The 17,901-nt window shown below is 44.7% G+C and overlaps 3 protein-coding genes across 3 annotated transcripts; all 3 read right to left on the bottom strand.

The window, feature by feature from the left end:
• Window positions 1–1,690: 1,690 nt before the first annotated feature.
• On the bottom strand, window positions 1,691–4,182 carry LOC131285509 (sodium/potassium/calcium exchanger 4-like). Its single transcript, XM_058314367.1, has 4 exons — window positions 4,092–4,182; window positions 2,935–3,458; window positions 2,089–2,863; window positions 1,691–2,016 (listed from the first exon to the last, which is right to left on the bottom strand). The coding sequence occupies exons 1-4, from the start codon at window positions 4,180–4,182 to the stop codon at window positions 1,691–1,693; spliced, it is 1,716 nt and encodes a 571-aa protein (XP_058170350.1).
• A 2,398-nt stretch (window positions 4,183–6,580) lies between these two features.
• Window positions 6,581–10,319, bottom strand: LOC131286344 (sodium/potassium/calcium exchanger 3-like). Its single transcript, XM_058315285.1, has 6 exons — window positions 9,664–10,319; window positions 9,313–9,549; window positions 9,088–9,224; window positions 7,952–8,122; window positions 7,476–7,878; window positions 6,581–7,392 (listed from the first exon to the last, which is right to left on the bottom strand). Exons 1-6 carry the CDS (start codon window positions 9,773–9,775, stop codon window positions 6,722–6,724), a joined length of 1,731 nt encoding a protein of 576 aa, XP_058171268.1. The 5' UTR covers window positions 9,776–10,319; the 3' UTR covers window positions 6,581–6,721.
• Window positions 10,320–12,767: 2,448 nt separating this feature from the next.
• LOC131287339 (sodium/potassium/calcium exchanger 3-like) lies at window positions 12,768–16,576 on the bottom strand. Its single transcript, XM_058316379.1, has 6 exons — window positions 16,036–16,576; window positions 15,780–15,967; window positions 15,554–15,701; window positions 13,574–13,783; window positions 13,275–13,472; window positions 12,768–13,204 (listed from the first exon to the last, which is right to left on the bottom strand). Exons 1-6 carry the CDS (start codon window positions 16,574–16,576, stop codon window positions 12,768–12,770), a joined length of 1,722 nt encoding a protein of 573 aa, XP_058172362.1.
• Window positions 16,577–17,901: the final 1,325 nt, after the last annotated feature.

Raw genomic sequence — 17,901 nt, 5'->3', positions numbered from 1 at the left:
TAGCTATTACGGCCAGTGGCAGGAAACAGATCGAGAGTTCTCGATTTACCGCCGACAAACGCTAAAGATTATTGTTCTATGTTTGGCGATCGCCGTGCTTTATCATCTCATTGCGAACGGTTTAGAAATGATGTTAAAAGCAAACAGCAAAAGACATTTGAAAATTTAAGCCCTTTTTTTAAGTCAATAAAATTTATAGTCTAACTTACATTTATGTTTCACGCCAGTGATTTAACAAAAAGATAAATTGATTTTATTGCAACATTGCGTATTTCAATGCTCTGTTTTACAGGATCGGATGAATCCTTCCATCGTATATCAATATAAAACACCAAAGTGGCAAAACTGTAGTTGTTTTTGAAGCACGAAACTTTCTTTCTATATAATTTATATCAAGGATGTTAATTTTGAAAACTAAACGCCTTTGGGTATGCAATATGCAAACAGCGTAGCGAGTTGTAACGGGTTGTAACACCAGCTTCATTCAAATGATGAGTGGTTGTTTTACCGTTATCGGATGCGCAAAACCATCTTTAATTACACCAAATGTCGCGCCGCAATCGACCGTATCTAATCAAAGATGAATAATTCACCTTGTGGACAAAACCATCTTACGTCTAAATGGGTCTTTGTTTGATACAACCAGCAACAAGCGAATGTTACTCATCGAATGCCGCCATACTGGGTCATAACTGGTTCGGCGTTAATACTCCACCAAATTAGCCTCAATCGGTCGATAAGGATCCACCACGGGAAGCAACGTTGCTGTGTACCAACGAACAGGTGAATCTTCTCAATGGCAAACGAACTGCTGCTGCTGCTAAGCAAAACAATCAATCAAAACAAAAACAAATCAAACCGTTTTATTTTGCAACTCACTGGATAGTAAAGATTGCGCGCATCTTGAGACAATCGGCTGTCTGAGGAGAACCGATAAAAAACAACTAAACAAGTTTTGTTCGGCTCGATTCAGATTCATCCAGAGCAGATATCTTAGATAGGGATAATTTGGCAGCAATTAAGAAGACGTTGACACTAATGGGGTTGGAATGATTGCTTCAAAGGGAGCGTATGGCAATCATTAGTCGCCCATAAAGTGACAAACAAGACTCATGAGTCGAGGTGGGCGCAGATTACATAGAAACAATGTTATTTATTCACTTTATCATGTCCTACAGCATGTATTTCGGTAAAAACGACCAAATCGAGTAACTATATTTAAAAAATGGCATTTATTACTCTACTTTTTTTTACTCTAGCTGAACCGTGAACCCAACTATATAACAGTTTATCCTGTAACTACTTTATGTTTATTTGTACAGTTTCATAAAAGCGATATGTATTTTGTAAACTACACTTCAATATCCCTAGAGACGTTATATAATCGCAATAATATGTTTCATCTCAGAATACACTTACTCGATTAACAATAAAAACTGTTGTAAGCAAAAGAATTGATACATTCTACCGATTTTTTAACCAAGGAGTTAACCAAGGCAAAGTATGCTCGATAATATAGAATAAGTATACAGGTCCTGAGTGAGTAGTACCTCTTTGCTGACAAAATGCTATACACTCTTAGTATTAAGAATAACTTACATCAGTCATTCCTGAATTCCTTTATTCAGCTATACAGGGGCAGAAATCAATGTACTTGGGTCCAACAGCCATCCAACATCATTGGCTTATGTTAACATCGATTGTTGGCGGGGAAAACAATGTCCAGCTCGACCAACAGCATGAACGTTACGATCAGCAGATAGCCGACGGCGAGGGCGAGTCCAACCAGCTTGCGGAGGGTGTATTTTGCGATGTACAGTACCAGGTAGAGCGTAAAGATGGCCGCGAACAGTGCCAGCACGGAGTACTGAATACCATACGATTGGATGGCGATGTAGGCCCCAGTTGACGGTCCGCCATCGACCATCGTCCGTATGAACCAAGGAAGCCCAAGGGAGAACAGTATGGCAAGCGTGTTTGCACCTAGTGAATTCGAGATGCCCATTGCTCCGTTACCTGAAATGTGGATCAAAAGTAAACACCATGTAAATTTGCTGGGTTTCACCCGAATTCAAAGAACTAACATACCTCTCCGAATCATGGTTACCGCCGATGCAGCTTCCGGCATGCAGCCACCAAAAGCCAGGAACGTCATGCCCATCACCGTGTCCGGAATGCCGAAAGTGTTACCAATGATGGAAATCATCCAGAAGACGATGTACGCGCACAACCCGATCCAGCCAATGCAGCAAATAAAGGTTATTGGGTATAGCCGACGAAATCGGAGTGGATCCGGTACAGTACAGAACACTACCAGTCGATACGGCCATGTAAAGAACCAAAAGATCGTTCGCCAGCCGGCAGTAGACTTTGCAGGAAGATGCACCAGTTCACTCCACTTTGTGGTCGATGGTTGCTCAGAGGTTTCACACTCAGCAGGCGTCACGACGTTCACCGCCGATAGGCCAGAAGAGTTTGGGGTTATCCCCGCTGGCTCAACGGCTGCTTCATTTTGTTCTTTCCGTACGCCATCTTCGGATATACTCACCATCACACCGTTGATGGCGTGCCCGAGGATCGCTACAGAGTACTTTCGAGGAATATTGGGATCCACTACGCCATCCTCTGGTTTGGGTTCCATGCGCCCACAAAGATTCCAACGATCCTGAATAAAGTGGATAGCTATCGACTTGAATCGTTCATTTTTGAACATCACCACAAAGTAGAGTATGTAGGTGATGCTGAATATCATCGCCTCGTACCATTCGATTCGACCATCCCAGAGACACACCACAAGGAGGGTGGTGGAGATGGTGACGATTATAGAGTCGCGTGTCAGAGGCCACCAATCGAGTTGAACGTGCTATCGGGAAAAAAGAAAAAGAATTTGTTTGACAAGTGCACCCTCGAGAAGGATTAAGTTTGTGAACTAACCATTTTCGTCAGGAGTCCGACGAGTGCCGCTACGCCAAGTGTGTTGAATAGCATCGAGCCCATGATCGTGCCGACACCAATGTCCGAATCTACCGCCAGCGTGCTAATAGTGTTGGTGAAGAACTCCGGCATCGAGGTAGCCGTTGCCATGAAAGTGGCCGCTGCCACGTCCTGTGACAGATTCAAACTCTCGCACAGACACTCGACCGAGGGCAGGAAGTACTCGCTGCAGACATACGCGAGCAACATGAAAAAGTAGACTGCGGCCAGGAAGTGCAGAATGATTGCACCCTGGAGTCGCTGCTCCTCCGTGAACGCATCCGGTGGTAGATCGTCCAGACTTGTCGTGACGACACATATCAGTGGGGAGTTAGATTCACTTTGAGATTCGTTCGTGGCTACAGAAGACGATCCGTTCTGAACGGTTTGCTGGTGGAATTCAATTGTTGCCCGAGAACTGCTGAAGCGCTCGCCGAACAATACAGAACCATTGCTTAATCCAACTATGGAGTGAATTCTTGGCACTGTGGAGGGGTAGAATTTGCAACCAATAAGTAATAATCGTAATAATAATAAAATATGAAACAAAATTCAATTTTTGTTTTAAGATCATGTTTGTAATTAGTATAGCCACTTCAATCACTTGGAGAAGTTTACACACGAAACTTTGCCTCCAGCACACGAAACTTTGTTAAACATTGACTCTATTGGACCTCGTGGGCAAAACCTTACACATATATTTTTATAGAGTACCAGCACGGTTTACTTTTCACTTTGGCGCCCATTGCCAAGTTTGCTACGCCACAAGTACAACAAGTCCACGCTGGAAACTTGCTCAATCGAAGGACCACTCTCTCGAGCGTCCAAGTACACGACACGGAAAGTACACGCTACAACCGGGAATCACTCGAAGATGTCGATGTGAGTGCCAGCCATAAATCAATAAGCATCAAGTGATCATGTTCTTTTCGTAAGGAAAGTTCTGCGTCACCATGCAAACACACGCGGTCAAATTTATTTACCAAAGCTGGTATCATGTCTTTGTTGCATTTTTTTTACTCACATACTCTGAAAGTACTTTTTATGACATTTTAACTGAATTTTGGTTTTTCTTCTCCATAACAGTTAAAATAAAACACTATTGCAAAAATAATTACCGAATATTGCTCCACTGTACTGCACGTCGAATAGTAACACTAGCATTACTATCACAGCAGTCCTGTGATTTCCATCTATCGAACCCTTCATAGTTGTATCACTAGGGTTTTTTTTCAAAATCTCTGATAATTAATACTGGTTTGAAACAAACTCCACACACTTCCGGTTTGTATTGAAGCCACGAAAAGTTGGTTTATTCACATAGCCTACTATGTGTTGCTTAGATTCTAGTAAACTCCGCCTACCAGAAGGATCTACTAACACGCAGGCGGATAAACCGAGCAATCGGTAACTCGCAGGTCTTCCACGAGAATGCGAAGCACGACTGAACGTCTCTGGCTATTGAACGCGGTGCTTGCCCCTAATGAAGGGGATCTGGTCCGCCTTTACGGTGCCCTTTTACAGCGCTTCAGATATCGACATTGGTCTGTGTCTATAAGGCACTTTGTATTTGTCTCCACCGCGTGCTATCAGTGTGCAATTGCCTACGCGAATACCCCTCTTGATTTGGTTTTGATTGCTGGAAACCCTTGTGCCGCCACTAGCGTGGTCGTGGTGTCGAGGTGGTGTCAGGTGCCAGCTGTTTACCTCCTTGAGACCAGCGTCTAGGGCGTTTTTTTTCTGAAGGAGCTTACTACAACAGGGCACACAGGGCCGCATTCCGCCGGCGTGTTGTACGATTTGTGAACCGGAATTCGCACCGGAAAGGCTGTGAATGGTGAATAAGATGCGCAGGTAGAGGAACGTCTCATATCTCACTGCTTACAGGTGTGCAGATCTACTGAGTTCCCAAATGGATTTAATCCGGATGCTTTTTTGCCCTGGAGAAAGCGTTGAAGGTACCTGAAGTTGTTGGTAAACTTCGGCCACACACAACCACATACTTGTTAAAAGAGATCTCATAGCGATAACTGGCCCCCGCAGATTGGCAGATTGATAGGTAGCGGTACTTCACCGCTACGCTCGATTGATCTAATCTGTGCAATATTTCCGCTAATAAATTCTCTTATGGTTTTTTTTTTGATAACAATGGCATCACCGAGAGAACGAGTTTTCCCACGCAACAACAATAAATTTTGAGATTACTTGGAAGTAAAACTGATTTTAATTTGATCTCCCATAATTAACTATTGCGATCTTTTATAGATAGAATACAATCTTTTCCTTCTTCATTACCCCAGTTGTTACCACCTGCAGATATGAAATGAGAGAAGATACATACGTAGTCAAGAGAATTCAAGTGGCAATATTATAAGTGGAAAAGTCATCGTTGCAAACCGGATTTTTCATTCAACTTTAACAACAGGACCATCACAGGCGATTGAGTATTGTCTTCTTATCGTATGGTTTCATTCCAGGATACGCTCGAATTAGTGAAATGTACATAATAGGCCTGGTTTTATGGATGACAAACACAACACGGATGCCTCACATTATCCACTTCACTAGAAGACGCCGCTAAATGCTAATGAAAGTGGAATAAAATGGACGAGCCGCAACCAGCGTGTTTCAATGTCAAAGATAACGGTGATTACAAACTTTGACTTTAGTACGAGCTGATTCATTGGAATCGTTCAAATATTTATACTGTTCAGAAGGAATGTGAAGTGTTGTAAGGTAAGTCATATTTTGCTGTTTTAAATATTAAATTTCAACACAACCCTCAACATCTACAGTACCAGTTATTTTTAAATGAATTTTTATATCAACACCCCTAATAACAACAGAGAATGGCTTACACCAATTAGTATTTTTTTCTCGCAGACAGAGGACTTGATTGTCAACCTTAAGTTAAGCCTATAATCTTTGGATAAGAAGTTCGATAAAGACGAGCTGGTGGTATGATTTCTCTCTTTTGCGTTCCGCATGTAAAAGACATAAATAAAATAAAAACACAGGTTTCGCGTGTAAAGGGCAGCAGGGCACTGCCGGAGTATTAGATTTCTTTTATTATGAAATAATAAACTACCAAACCAACCAAAACGCTTAAAGCGTCGCGCTAGTTCAAGTGCTTGGTGTGCGGGTAGTTTATGTTAGCTAAATGCAATAAATACGAGAAAAGCGCGTAGCTTTTCCGCGTTGTCCAATATCACCCGGATCCCGTACCTGTACGGAACCGTGTTTATGTATTGTTGTTACTTTTTATCAAACGTATAAACAACATGGTACATCACAATTAACACGAACTATGTTTCTTAGTAGGATGTACACCGAAGAGAAAACAAAAAACCCGAAAACGTAGTCAAGTGCTAAGTCTACTATCTGGCTATTAGTAATTCGTGAGCAGAAGCCAACCCATTTGAGTATGTATAGGACAAATTCAAATATCTCAACAAACAAATACAGGAAGTACTATTATGGTAAACAAGGCCGATGGGTTGGATAGACCATAGTCGACACAAGATTTACACTACATTATGGCTACTAATGATGGAAATAGGATGTATCAAACACATCGAATTAGGCACAAAGTGATATGATTGTGCATTTCGTTGTGCAGGAACATAACTTCTGAGCATTAGGTCTTTTTGCTGAGCTGAGTTTCTGGTGCATGTGATTGTTTGCTTCTAGACTGGGGGTATATCTACATTTTGGCGCTAGCCGACAACCTTGTTATGTTAATGTTCGGCTAGCACTCATCGCCTGAAGGAATGATTATGTCCAGCTCGTTCAGGATCATGAACGTGACGATGATGGCATACGCAAGGAACAGTGCGATTCCAACAGTTTTCCGCAGTTTGTACACCGCCACATAGATCACCAGGTACAGAATCCAGATCGCACCAAACAGCGCAATGATCGAGTACTGCAGGCCGTACGAGGCGATCACTAGATAAGCGTTGGTCCCGCTGCCACCATCTGCCAACGTTCGGATGAACCAGGGAAGTCCGAGCGAGAACAGAATCGCCAGCGAGTTGGCTCCCATTGCGTTCGAGACGCCCATCGCTCCACTGCCGGAGCGGATGACCAGCACGGCCGAAACGGCTTCCGGCATGCAGCCTCCGAACGCCAGAAACGTCAGACCCATCACCGACTCCGGGATGTCGAACGTATAGCCGATAATCGAGAGTAACCAGAACGTCATGAAAGCGCACCCGGCCAGATAAACGATACACATGATGAACGTCAGCGGATATAGCCGCCGGATTCGGGCCGGGTTTGGGATGGTGAAGAAGGTGATGAAACGCATCGGCCAGCTGTACCACCACCATACCGCCCGATACCACGTTTCCGAGGAGATCTTCCATAGCGTCATATCGTCGTACTCGCCTGGATCTTCCACGACGTGGCGTGCGGTCACTGATTGGAAAGGAAAGATTTAGAGGAATTAATTATGGTGTATTATATCGCTTGTTGGCCTGATTTAACTCCAGAATACTTACGCTGCAGCTCGCCCATCTTCATCTTCGTCTCGGCCATCTGCTCGGACAGAATCGAGGCGGTGGACGCACGGAACGCCGGCTTGTCGAGCGTCTTGCGGGCCATGTTCGGAATGGTGGCGATGTTCTGCTGTATCTGTGCCTCCGCCGCGATGCGTTCGTCCTCCTCGATGTTCTTGATTACCCGCGCGCACAAGTTCCACTTCACCTCGATGTACTTCTTGGCCACCTTCATCAGCCGTTTGTTCTGGAACATCAGCACGAAGTAGACGAAGAACAGGATAAAGAACACCATTGCCTCGTACCAGTAGATCCGACCGTCCCAGGCGAACCCGATCAGGAGGGCGACGTGCGCCGAGAACACGATCGAGTCGCGCGTCAGCGGCCACCAGTCGAGTTGGACGGGCTAAGGGAAAGACAAAACAGCAGCATGAGTTGAAAAAGCCTTCTCTTCTTAACAGGCCGCAACGGGAACGTACCGCTTTTGTAGCCAAACCGGCCAGCCCTGCTACGCCGAGTGTGTTGAAGAGTAGCGAACCCATTACCGTGCCCAGGCCCATGTCCGACTCGGCAATGAACGTGCTGATGGTGTTGGTGAAAAACTCCGGCATCGTTGAGGCGACGGCCATGAACGTGGCGGCAGCTACATCCTGAAAGTGAATCAGAATAGCAACATTTTAAATGACTCATTCAACGATCTGTATGCACCACGAACACACAATCACATAAAAGACGTCACTATTAAGGCGACGGTTAGTCTGGTTCCATAATCTCCCATCAAAAACCCACTGCAGAATTGAGCACACGGCAAGGAAATTGATAGTCCCCTGCAGTACGCTTCCAGCTTCTAATCGCTGATTGATCGAGCTAATACGTGATTGATCGAGCACGTGTGCGTCCGTTATCCTGCAACACGGCTGGCTTCAAAAGGCCCTATAAATCACACGACTAATCGGTAGTCAGAGTATCGCTCCCACGGAGGCGATAAAGTCCGATTGCTGACCGCTGATGATTTAACGCCCAAATACGAGTGAGACAAGCGGTAGATTTATCGACCAATTGTTCCCGCAATTCGATTTATTTTCGCCCGTCGTTTACGTAGGGTGAAGCGAACAATTAGAGAAAAGTGCAAGTAGGATAGAAGATTACAGATTTTTTTATGAAGAGTCAATAGTAAATGAAGTCATGGAGCGTTTTGCGAGATAAAAAGGTTCTTATTATTATGTTCTATTTTTGATAGTAATTTAAATGTTTACTCGAGCATTCGGTTAAACAAACTATACAATCAATAACATCTAATGATCGAACTAGAAATTATCTCAAATCAGCCAATTTTGTACCAGTTCTTTTGCGTTCGTATTTTTTCGTCCTAAATTCTATTTTGTGACGAGTTTTTGCGTGTGTTGAGGCTCTTTACTAACGTCAAATAAATTAGTGCACAGGAAAGACGTGATTTTAATCCTCCCTCGTGCTGGGGCCGTCATACTTATCATACGCGAACCCATAATCACATGTTCAACCTGGATTAGTTATCAGTACCGGTACGATGTGTCCTATGATGGATTTTCCAGCGCCCATAATACCAACCTAGGCCTAATTGCGCACCGGTTCTTACCTGTGTCAGATTCAAATCCTCGCAGATACACTCAACCGATGGCAGGAAGTATTCGCTGCAAACGTACGCCACAATGGTAAAGAAGTAGATCGCGCCGACGAAATGTAACACGATCGCACCCTGCAGTCGTTGTTCCTCTGAACGAAAGGAGAGTAGCCAAGATTACTACACGCGCCCATTTCACACATTCGGCTTGCAATGGCTCTGGATTCAAGCATTTCTTACGCGTGAAAATATCATCTGGTAGATCGTCTAGGGCCGAATTCTCTTCACATTCCACTTCGACCGCTTTCCCATCGGGCAGCACCTCATAGTTGATCCTCCGCCAGGGATACCAGTGCCAGGTGACCTTTTCGAGCTCTATCCTTTCGTCCAGCGTTAGGTGTATGCTGGTGTTGTCCGGGAGTGGATGGTAGACGACCGTTGTCGCCGTTGTGTCATACGTTTCGTCCGTTGAAATATCTGCAAGCATCGATTGGGGAGCGACACGTTCGAAAGAACATCGTATGGTAAAATTCATTTGAGATAAGTAATGCCTCATGTGCTACCGTTTACAACATTCGTTTGATGACTTACTTAAGTGATCAGTATCATAATAATTACTATCTATCACCACCATGGACATTACGACGGGAAATAAAAGCACCAATCCACCGACCGTCCGTAGACGGTGACCGAAAAGTGTCATTTTGACAGTGCACACACCACTCCACGGATATTCGAAAACAAACGGCAACGATCACCACACACTAATTCAATACGATTGGTTCACTATCGAAGGTGTTTTGCTTGATCGAGTTTCGATGGTTTTTTTTATAGGAGTTACGACCTGAGAACAGCACCTTTCACGTTACCGCCTCTTCACCACAGCGTTGAACGTGAGTTGCGTTTGTTAAAGTATACATTCACTAATGCAGAAAGGGTGCTGTAAACACTGTTCTAAAGAAAGGCTCGTAGTAAACTTTCCTAGTATGAGCTAGCGCTTCTTGAGTAATGTGATGTTCCAGATCGAATGAATACTGCTTCCGTTAAGTACACCATGCGGTACACTGTTGGCCACAACTAGACACACTAACTAACGGTGCTACCTTTTGACCAAATACAGTGTCCGCAGCGTTTGCAATTGATGCCTTGCTCGGCGGCTTTGAGACGCTCGAGGTCGCCGAAGGTCGCTTGCGTTCTTGTCGGTGCCGAAGGACAAGCCGGGCTTTATGGTAGCTCTCGTCCGACTGAGCCGGTGCCCAATGCGCTACTGACCGATGTCCAAGCGACGATGGCTAATTTTTCTAACCACCAAACGCCTTATCCACAAAGCCCTTGCCGAGCAGCGGTGGAGGCCGGTGCCGGTTGGATGAGCCTCCGATACATCGATATCTTTGAAGGAAAGGAAAAAAAACAACATCGCCCTTGCGCGCCATCAGCGAGCCTGTGTATGTTTGGTTCTTTATCTTGCTTGGGTCGTTTTTTCGATTTTAAATCGATATGTGATTCTAAAGTTAATTATTTCACACTCGTGTGCGTTGGTTGTGTGATGTGTGTTGTGCAGGTTAGAATAGGATTTCACTCGTAGGACACGTAAGTGCTTGTATCTGATCGCTATTTTCGGCTTCCTCTATCAATTTAAGTTCCTCCGACTTTTATCAATTAAATTATTTAAGAAGTATGAAGCAGCCAAACACTTAAGAAGCTAGTAAATTTTCCCAGTGAAGAAGTAACAGAAACCAACAGAAAACCCACCAACCAACCAAATTTGATGTACATAAAAAAATCAAAAATATATATATAGTAATCCTAATTGATGCTATGTGATTCATAAACATTAGCAAAGCAGCAAACTCTATGTGAAAAGAACCGGTTTCTTTCTTTTTATCATTTCGCACGTTTTGGTGCTATAAATCGATAACATCCAAACGGTTCCCACCGTATGTACTAATTATCAGTAAGCTTTTTATGGCACAGGGAGTGCTGCCGAGATTTTGTTTTTTTTTTTACGGTTTTATTACTACGCCACATCTTGGTTATCCAATCGGTACCATCATAAAAGCGTAGGCAAAGTCTTCAAGTGGCATATAACGATTGAATTTGATCTGTAGTTTTCTTTCAACGTATCCTTTTTCATCCCATTTATGCGGGCAGTGCGATAGCGACTAGCAAAACATCAATATTTTGGGTAAAATAACATTTGCGGTTATCGGTCACTTTTGTGGTCAAAAACGGTCAAAAAACGCAAAACCACCTCCCCCAAAGCCGCTTCTAATCTGTAAAACGTGCATGGCGTATCGGAAATCAGGAACCACTGCATAAGCTCCTCCAGCAATGGCGCTCCGTGATAATACTTCGGTACCATATCGTGACGCACCTCCGAATGATAGTTGTTTTTTTCACGTTGATATATTTGTTGTTTTGTCCATCTTTTACTACATGCGTTGTATTGCGTCACATTCGTTTGTTTCGTTTTGTTTAGTTTTTGTCTAACGCACACGTGAAGGAATTTCGTATCCGATTTCTACCGATTTAATTACACACGGATGGATTGAAAAGTTTGCCGACGAGCGAATATGTCGAAAGGAATCGAAATCCGATGGGAAAATAATTGGTTTATCTATGGACGAACAAGCATAACCTGTACCACCCGCGACCCAAACGATGAAGGTGACATCGCTGCCTTAACGCTGCATTCTGCGTCATCCGTCAGGACGTCAGGAAAACGTTAAGACGCAAATGGTAAAAGAGAAAACAACTATTTAACTCCTCGATTACGCTATGATTTCGTCATTTTTAAAGATTTTTAAAATCCATAAAAGGCTAATTTTTAGTTCATTTATTTTTTATTGTTTGATGCACCTCTTCACCATTCAGATAGCTCAATGTAAAGCAAAAAAGATCGATTTGATTGGATTTTTTTCCAACTTTTACTTTTTCAAAGTATTAAATGCCCACGCTGACGAGATGGTGAGCCCCGGCGCTCATGGGTCGATTTTCTAACCGGAGCTACCGCTCGGATGTCGGCTGGGGACCCAAAGTGGTCAAAATGACCACTAACAAGCATTCTAGGGATGGTCAACTTGGTTCTCGTAACTGGTTGAACAGAAAAATCAACGATTTCTTTTTTAGTTGTAGCTATGAAAATTCAATGCAGCCTTTTTTTCTTTTCAATATTCAGCCATTTTTGAAATAGTAAAATAGAGAATTGCGTTGTGGTCTAAATCAGGGTTCTCCAAACTTTTTTTAACGCGGGCCGCATTGGGTGGAATAACCGTAGCGTTAGGCCACATTTACCCAAGGAGGAGAGGGTCGTAGTTTGGAGACCCCTGGTCTAAATGACCGCTATTTGGATTCTAGTGTTAAAAAGAAGAATTGTTACAAACAAAACTAGAAAAAATGGTAACGAAACGGGTTTTGATGCATGTTCGGATCAATCAGTTGAATTAACAAAACACTATCCATTCTCATCCATAAGGGATAGATATATTATCCACTCTTGTAACCATAATTAAACATAACATGGTTTATTTATCCACTCTACGATAATATTTTCAATCTCGATCTTAACAAACAAAATTATCCTATATATATTAGGATGATAATGTAAACTGCTGGAAGGATGGCATCGGAACGGTAAACTTAATGCAAGTGGGATGTCGGACGCGACTCCCTATGTACTACATTCTATGCCGTTATCAGTGTGGACAAGTTGGAAGATTCACTGGGAAGAACACGTTCAGCTCAATCAAGCTGGACATAGTCAGAAAGCCAATGTACATCGACAGGCAGGTCAAGCCCACCTTCCAGTCGAGCTTGAAGCGATTGCACCAGAAGGCCAGATAGAGACCGCACAGTGTTGATAGGAGGGCAATAGCCGCGTACGTGAGCCCGGACGAGTTAAGCGAAACCCACTGTTCGCCCGGTACCGCCGGAAACGCGAGCGCCTTGATCAGCCACGGTAGCCCAAGGCAGAGCAGGATGTCGAAGGTATTCGAACCGATAGAGTTGCTGATGCCCATCTCACCATGCCCCTGGTTGGTGACGATAATGCTGGAAACGGCCTCCGGGACGCTGGTACCGGCCGCCAGGAACGTCAGGCCCATCACCGAGTCCGGAATGTCAATAGTGTCACCTTGGAAGTAGCGAAAAAAGACGATTATCTCTCGGAAGCGTGGTACAACTATAGCAGTGGTATAACTTACCAACAACGGTTATGAGGAACGCCACAAAGTAGGACGTAATGCCGATCCAGAAAATGCACGCGAAGAACGTCACCAGGCGCAGCTTAGGATAGCGCCGGCAGTCCGGAATCGTCGTCCACAGGATGAAGGTGATTGGCCAGCGGCAGATGAATGGAAACAGGCTGTCATCCCGGTGGTTCCACGGTGAGGTCGCGAGTTCTGGTGGTTCGGAGAACATCGAGAGAAGCATACGAACTTTTAACGGGCAAGTTCTAGCTGAGCTGGTGGGAGAGATCTCCGAGGGCTATATCGCAACTTACCGTACTCCTCGAAGCTGTCATCGCTTGCATCACTATCGCAGGCATGCTGCGCGTTGGTACCATTCTTGGCCCCGGTGGCCGCGGACTTTCCGTTCCCTCCATTGGACAGGAGGGGAGAGATTTCCGTTACTTCCGTGTACGGGCGAATGTAAGATTTCCGGCGGAAGGTTTTCGACATAAAACGATTGATAGTATCGTTGCAGTACATTGCTGTAAATATATTCAGACAACAAATGTGTATGGATCGAGTATAGGGTAACAGAAAGATAAGGCTAAGTTAAGGATAAAAGAAAGAAAGAGGAATATTGAAATGTAGTACGCTTTAACGATATACAGATTAGCCAAGATCGCAAGCTAGTTCAAAATTCCAAAGCAGGTGAATCGGTACTGATCGAAATACGAAATAAGGCGAATTAGCGAGAGACAAGATAAGGAAATAGGAAACGGAAGGAGGAGGAATTAGGAACACTAGCAGTCCGACTTGGACTTAACAGTCTTGCGATTAGTGTCATAGAGTGAAGTTGTACGATAAAATATTATTATCGACATAATACTAATGAAGTTGTAAAAATATACAAGGTATTGCCTTTGTTATTCAAAAAGTCAAGAGGGGATGTTCTCCAACATTTACAGCAAAGCTTATGTTTCCATCTATGTACGTCAGTCTACATTTCTTCGCGCAAAAGACCCAATAGAACAACGTTATCAATAATGACATTAATATTTATTTTGAAACCCAGACAATAATGGTACAGTTTGCTTTAGAATGCAAACATCACCAAGCTGTTCGTCATATAGAGGTGAAACGTGTTCTGGTGTGACCAATATCTGTAACCTAAGTTTCTATGGTTACACGATTGTTGGTATCGCTAAGCACATGCTTTGGCATCAAAATCGACTTATCAAACCTACTGCATCTCTTTAGAAAAATGTGCGTCAAGGTGATGGTCATCCGATTCGTAGTCGACTCATGGGGACTCATGCCCATCATTGTTTACAGATGATAATATTCGGGCATGTTCAGGAAAACTTTCCACCTATTCGGACAAACAACGTTGTGGAAATCTTCAGTTGGCTGCTCTTTACACACTTTGTTTGGAATAAGACGGAAGAAAAACCAATAAAATGTACGTCCAGGTGGCCGTTCTTTTGTCTCTTAAATGCCAGTGTCAAGTTCATTGCCTTCGCAACAGTCCACCCCCAAAAACCTGACAGCTGACCGTGTGCCATTAGCACAAGATTAGGCTATTTATCCAACCGGCTTCATCCATCATCATATGGCCTACTTTGTTGCACTGGTGAACTCACCGGTGTCCGCCGTCCGCGGGCGCTTTTATCGGGCGCGAACTGCACCGGTATCATGAGGCCCAAACGCACATACACAGAGAGAGCAGCGAGTTTATAGATGCAATTAAGGCAAACAGAAAAGTACATTCACGGTCCGATTAAGGCAGTTGGTACGACGATGATGAGCCAGAAGTCCGGACTTCGGGGGTACGCAGATAAGCATCTCCGACCGAGGGAACGATCCGGGTAAGGGCATTGAGCTTTGGAATGAGTTGTGCTTCTGTTTCAACCAGAGCATTTTAAAGCTAATCTTACGATGAACGCTGATTTGAAAATAATGTCCGATGAACTTTGAGTTGTGACGCCATTTCTGAGATCACCATCGGGCAACTCCTTGTAGCTGTTTCTATCGGCGGTTCACATTATTTCTGCCGCTCGCTCGTACGACAGACACCAGTGGCGGGTCAGATAAGAGCAGCTTTTTATCATTTCCCTAAACCCCATCCCTTCAGATAGAAGAAACAAGATTATAGTAGTACTCCTGAGTGAGGATAAGGTACGGCTCCCTCGTTCGAGTCCATGATTCGATTATTCAAATTGAAACGCATGAAATATTGTCTACTTTATCTGATTTTGGTTAGCGCAAAGTAAATTTGAGGGATTAGGTAAACATTCGAATGGTCAAGAACGTACCAGCGATGTACAGCACGTATGCTGACACAAGGATCGTGGCTTCGTACCACATCACACGTCCGTCGTACAGGACCCCGATCAAACCGATCACGGCGATCCCGTACATCATGGAATCGCGGGTCACAGGCCACCATCTTAGCTGCACAACCTGCATAACGAGAAATAAGTGTATTTAATGTGAAGTGAAAATAGGTCTCCACTTGGAGGACATTTGCAAATTCCTTACCTGTCCACCCAGTAGACCGCAGACGGCCGGAACGGCAAGAATGTTGAACACGGCCGAACCAACGACGGCACCTACACCAAGATCACCCTTGGTAACGAACGTTCCGACGCAGTTGATAAACAGCTCCGGGCTGGACGAGGCCGCCGCCATGAATGTAGCGCCCGCGACATCTTCTTTCACCTGCAGCTCTGCGAACAATGCGAGAATAATAATGAACGAACGAAATGGCCGATGGACTGCCGATTGCGGCACATACTTTTGCACATCAACTCGATCGCCGGAACAAAGTAGTCATCGCACACGATGGCTAGCAACCAAAAGCAGTAGCAGGCGATGACAAGGTGCACTATTATCCACCCGTGGCGTCGATCTTCGCGCGTAAACCCATCCGACGGAAACTCAAAGATGGCGGCCGGTGTGCAGTTGCGCTCTTCCCGCGGTGGTTCACCGGAAGTTTCGTTCGTCCCGTTACCGACAGCTTCCGGCACAAGGGTGGTTTCGTACGTTGGCACCTCGGTGGTAAACTCCGGTACTAGCGTTCCGTTAACGAGATCCAGTAACTCCACCTCGCTCTGAGGCAACGTTAAGAGTCGTCGTGCAAGTGGTGCGCCATCATTGATTCTGCTTCGAGCACCACGGGTATCACTGCTCGCCGGAACTAGGGCAAGATTGAGCACATACACCGAGCCCAGGCACAGTACAAACAGGACGCGCAGCAGAAACGCCAGTCGTACCCTTCGATTGCGAATACCACAGAACGATCTTTCGTGCACGATTTTAGTCCCAGGTGTTACCATCTCACACAAGGCCGCTCTATCCGAAGCAGCTAGTTCCTGAGCGTGTGAAAAGTGTCTCTAGCACTACAGATCCTATACGAGTCAAAGGGTCACAATGAAACCCACCAGCCAGTACGAACTGTTTCAGCAGCAGGTTTAGAGCACGATAGTCTGTTCGATTAACAAAGCACACTCGCAAACGGAACGGAAGAACGCAGGACACTTGCACCTAACCACCAAGCGGTGAGGAAAGAAAGTCAATCTGCACGTCTCCAGGCGCTTATATAGTCCAATTGCTCAATACAATGTCGCCATCGCACACTTTGCCTCGGGAATACAATCTTGGCACGATGACATGGTGTCTTTACATGTCTTTGGTGCGGAAAGACACAGAAAACAATAACAGAAAAAGAGAGACAAAGTGAAGATAGTATTGTGTCGAGAAGATGCGGATGCAGGAAACCATCTCCCCCGGGGACAAAATCATACCGATGTTTACCGAGTGCAATGTGAGGGTGACCGCCGGGATATATCACCATAAATCAACGGCAGGTACACACATGCACAGACAGACCCGTACGATGCAAGTGATCATTGTAATGGTCCGTTTTCCGTGTCCGGGTGACACACGATCGGCTGTAACACCGGGAGATAAGTGCCGTTGACGTCTGCTGCCAGATTGCAACCAAGAGGGATCGAGCTTCTGGTGACATGGCAGTTGCATCTGCGTGATCAGTACGGTGCACTGGATTAACCACCAGTTCATGCCTAAGACGATCCTGTTACCTGTAGACGATGTCCTCAAGCTATTTCCTAAGGCCGAGCATGCAATCTTCATGTTATAATGCATCCCAACATCTTTAATTGAACCTCAACTTAACCCAGCATCCCTAGCATCACGCCGATCCCTGTTTGTTTGCGAGTTTATTTCTGTTCTTGTTGCATTTGGGTCAAGTTTCAAACGCTCACTCAAACATCTGAAAGTGTATGTATCACGCCGCTCCAAACGCTATCACACGAAATGTACGGTACGTCCACGAGGAACGGCATCTCTTAGCCATCATATCATACCTTACACTGGATGTGTCGAGGATTAGCGCAATAGAAGGGAAATCAGAAACACACACTCTCGCACACCGTTTCCAGCGTATCTAAATCTCATAGGTTCAGCATGTGCACGCGATCAACCGCATCCGGGAACGATTGTGGTTACAACCGGTTCTGGCACTAAGGATCTGGCACCTTTTAACTACCGCGTGCCTTTGTTTGCTACATTGATATTTAAGATAATCGCACATGGTACTCGGAAAAATGGTTCAAGTAACATACTTTCAACGGGATATCGG

The sequence above is a fragment of the Anopheles ziemanni genome, chromosome 3, assembly GCF_943734765.1.
Source record: "Anopheles ziemanni chromosome 3, idAnoZiCoDA_A2_x.2, whole genome shotgun sequence".
NCBI lineage: Eukaryota > Metazoa > Arthropoda > Insecta > Diptera > Culicidae > Anopheles > Anopheles ziemanni.
This window is presented reverse-complemented; position numbering and strand designations above follow the sequence as displayed.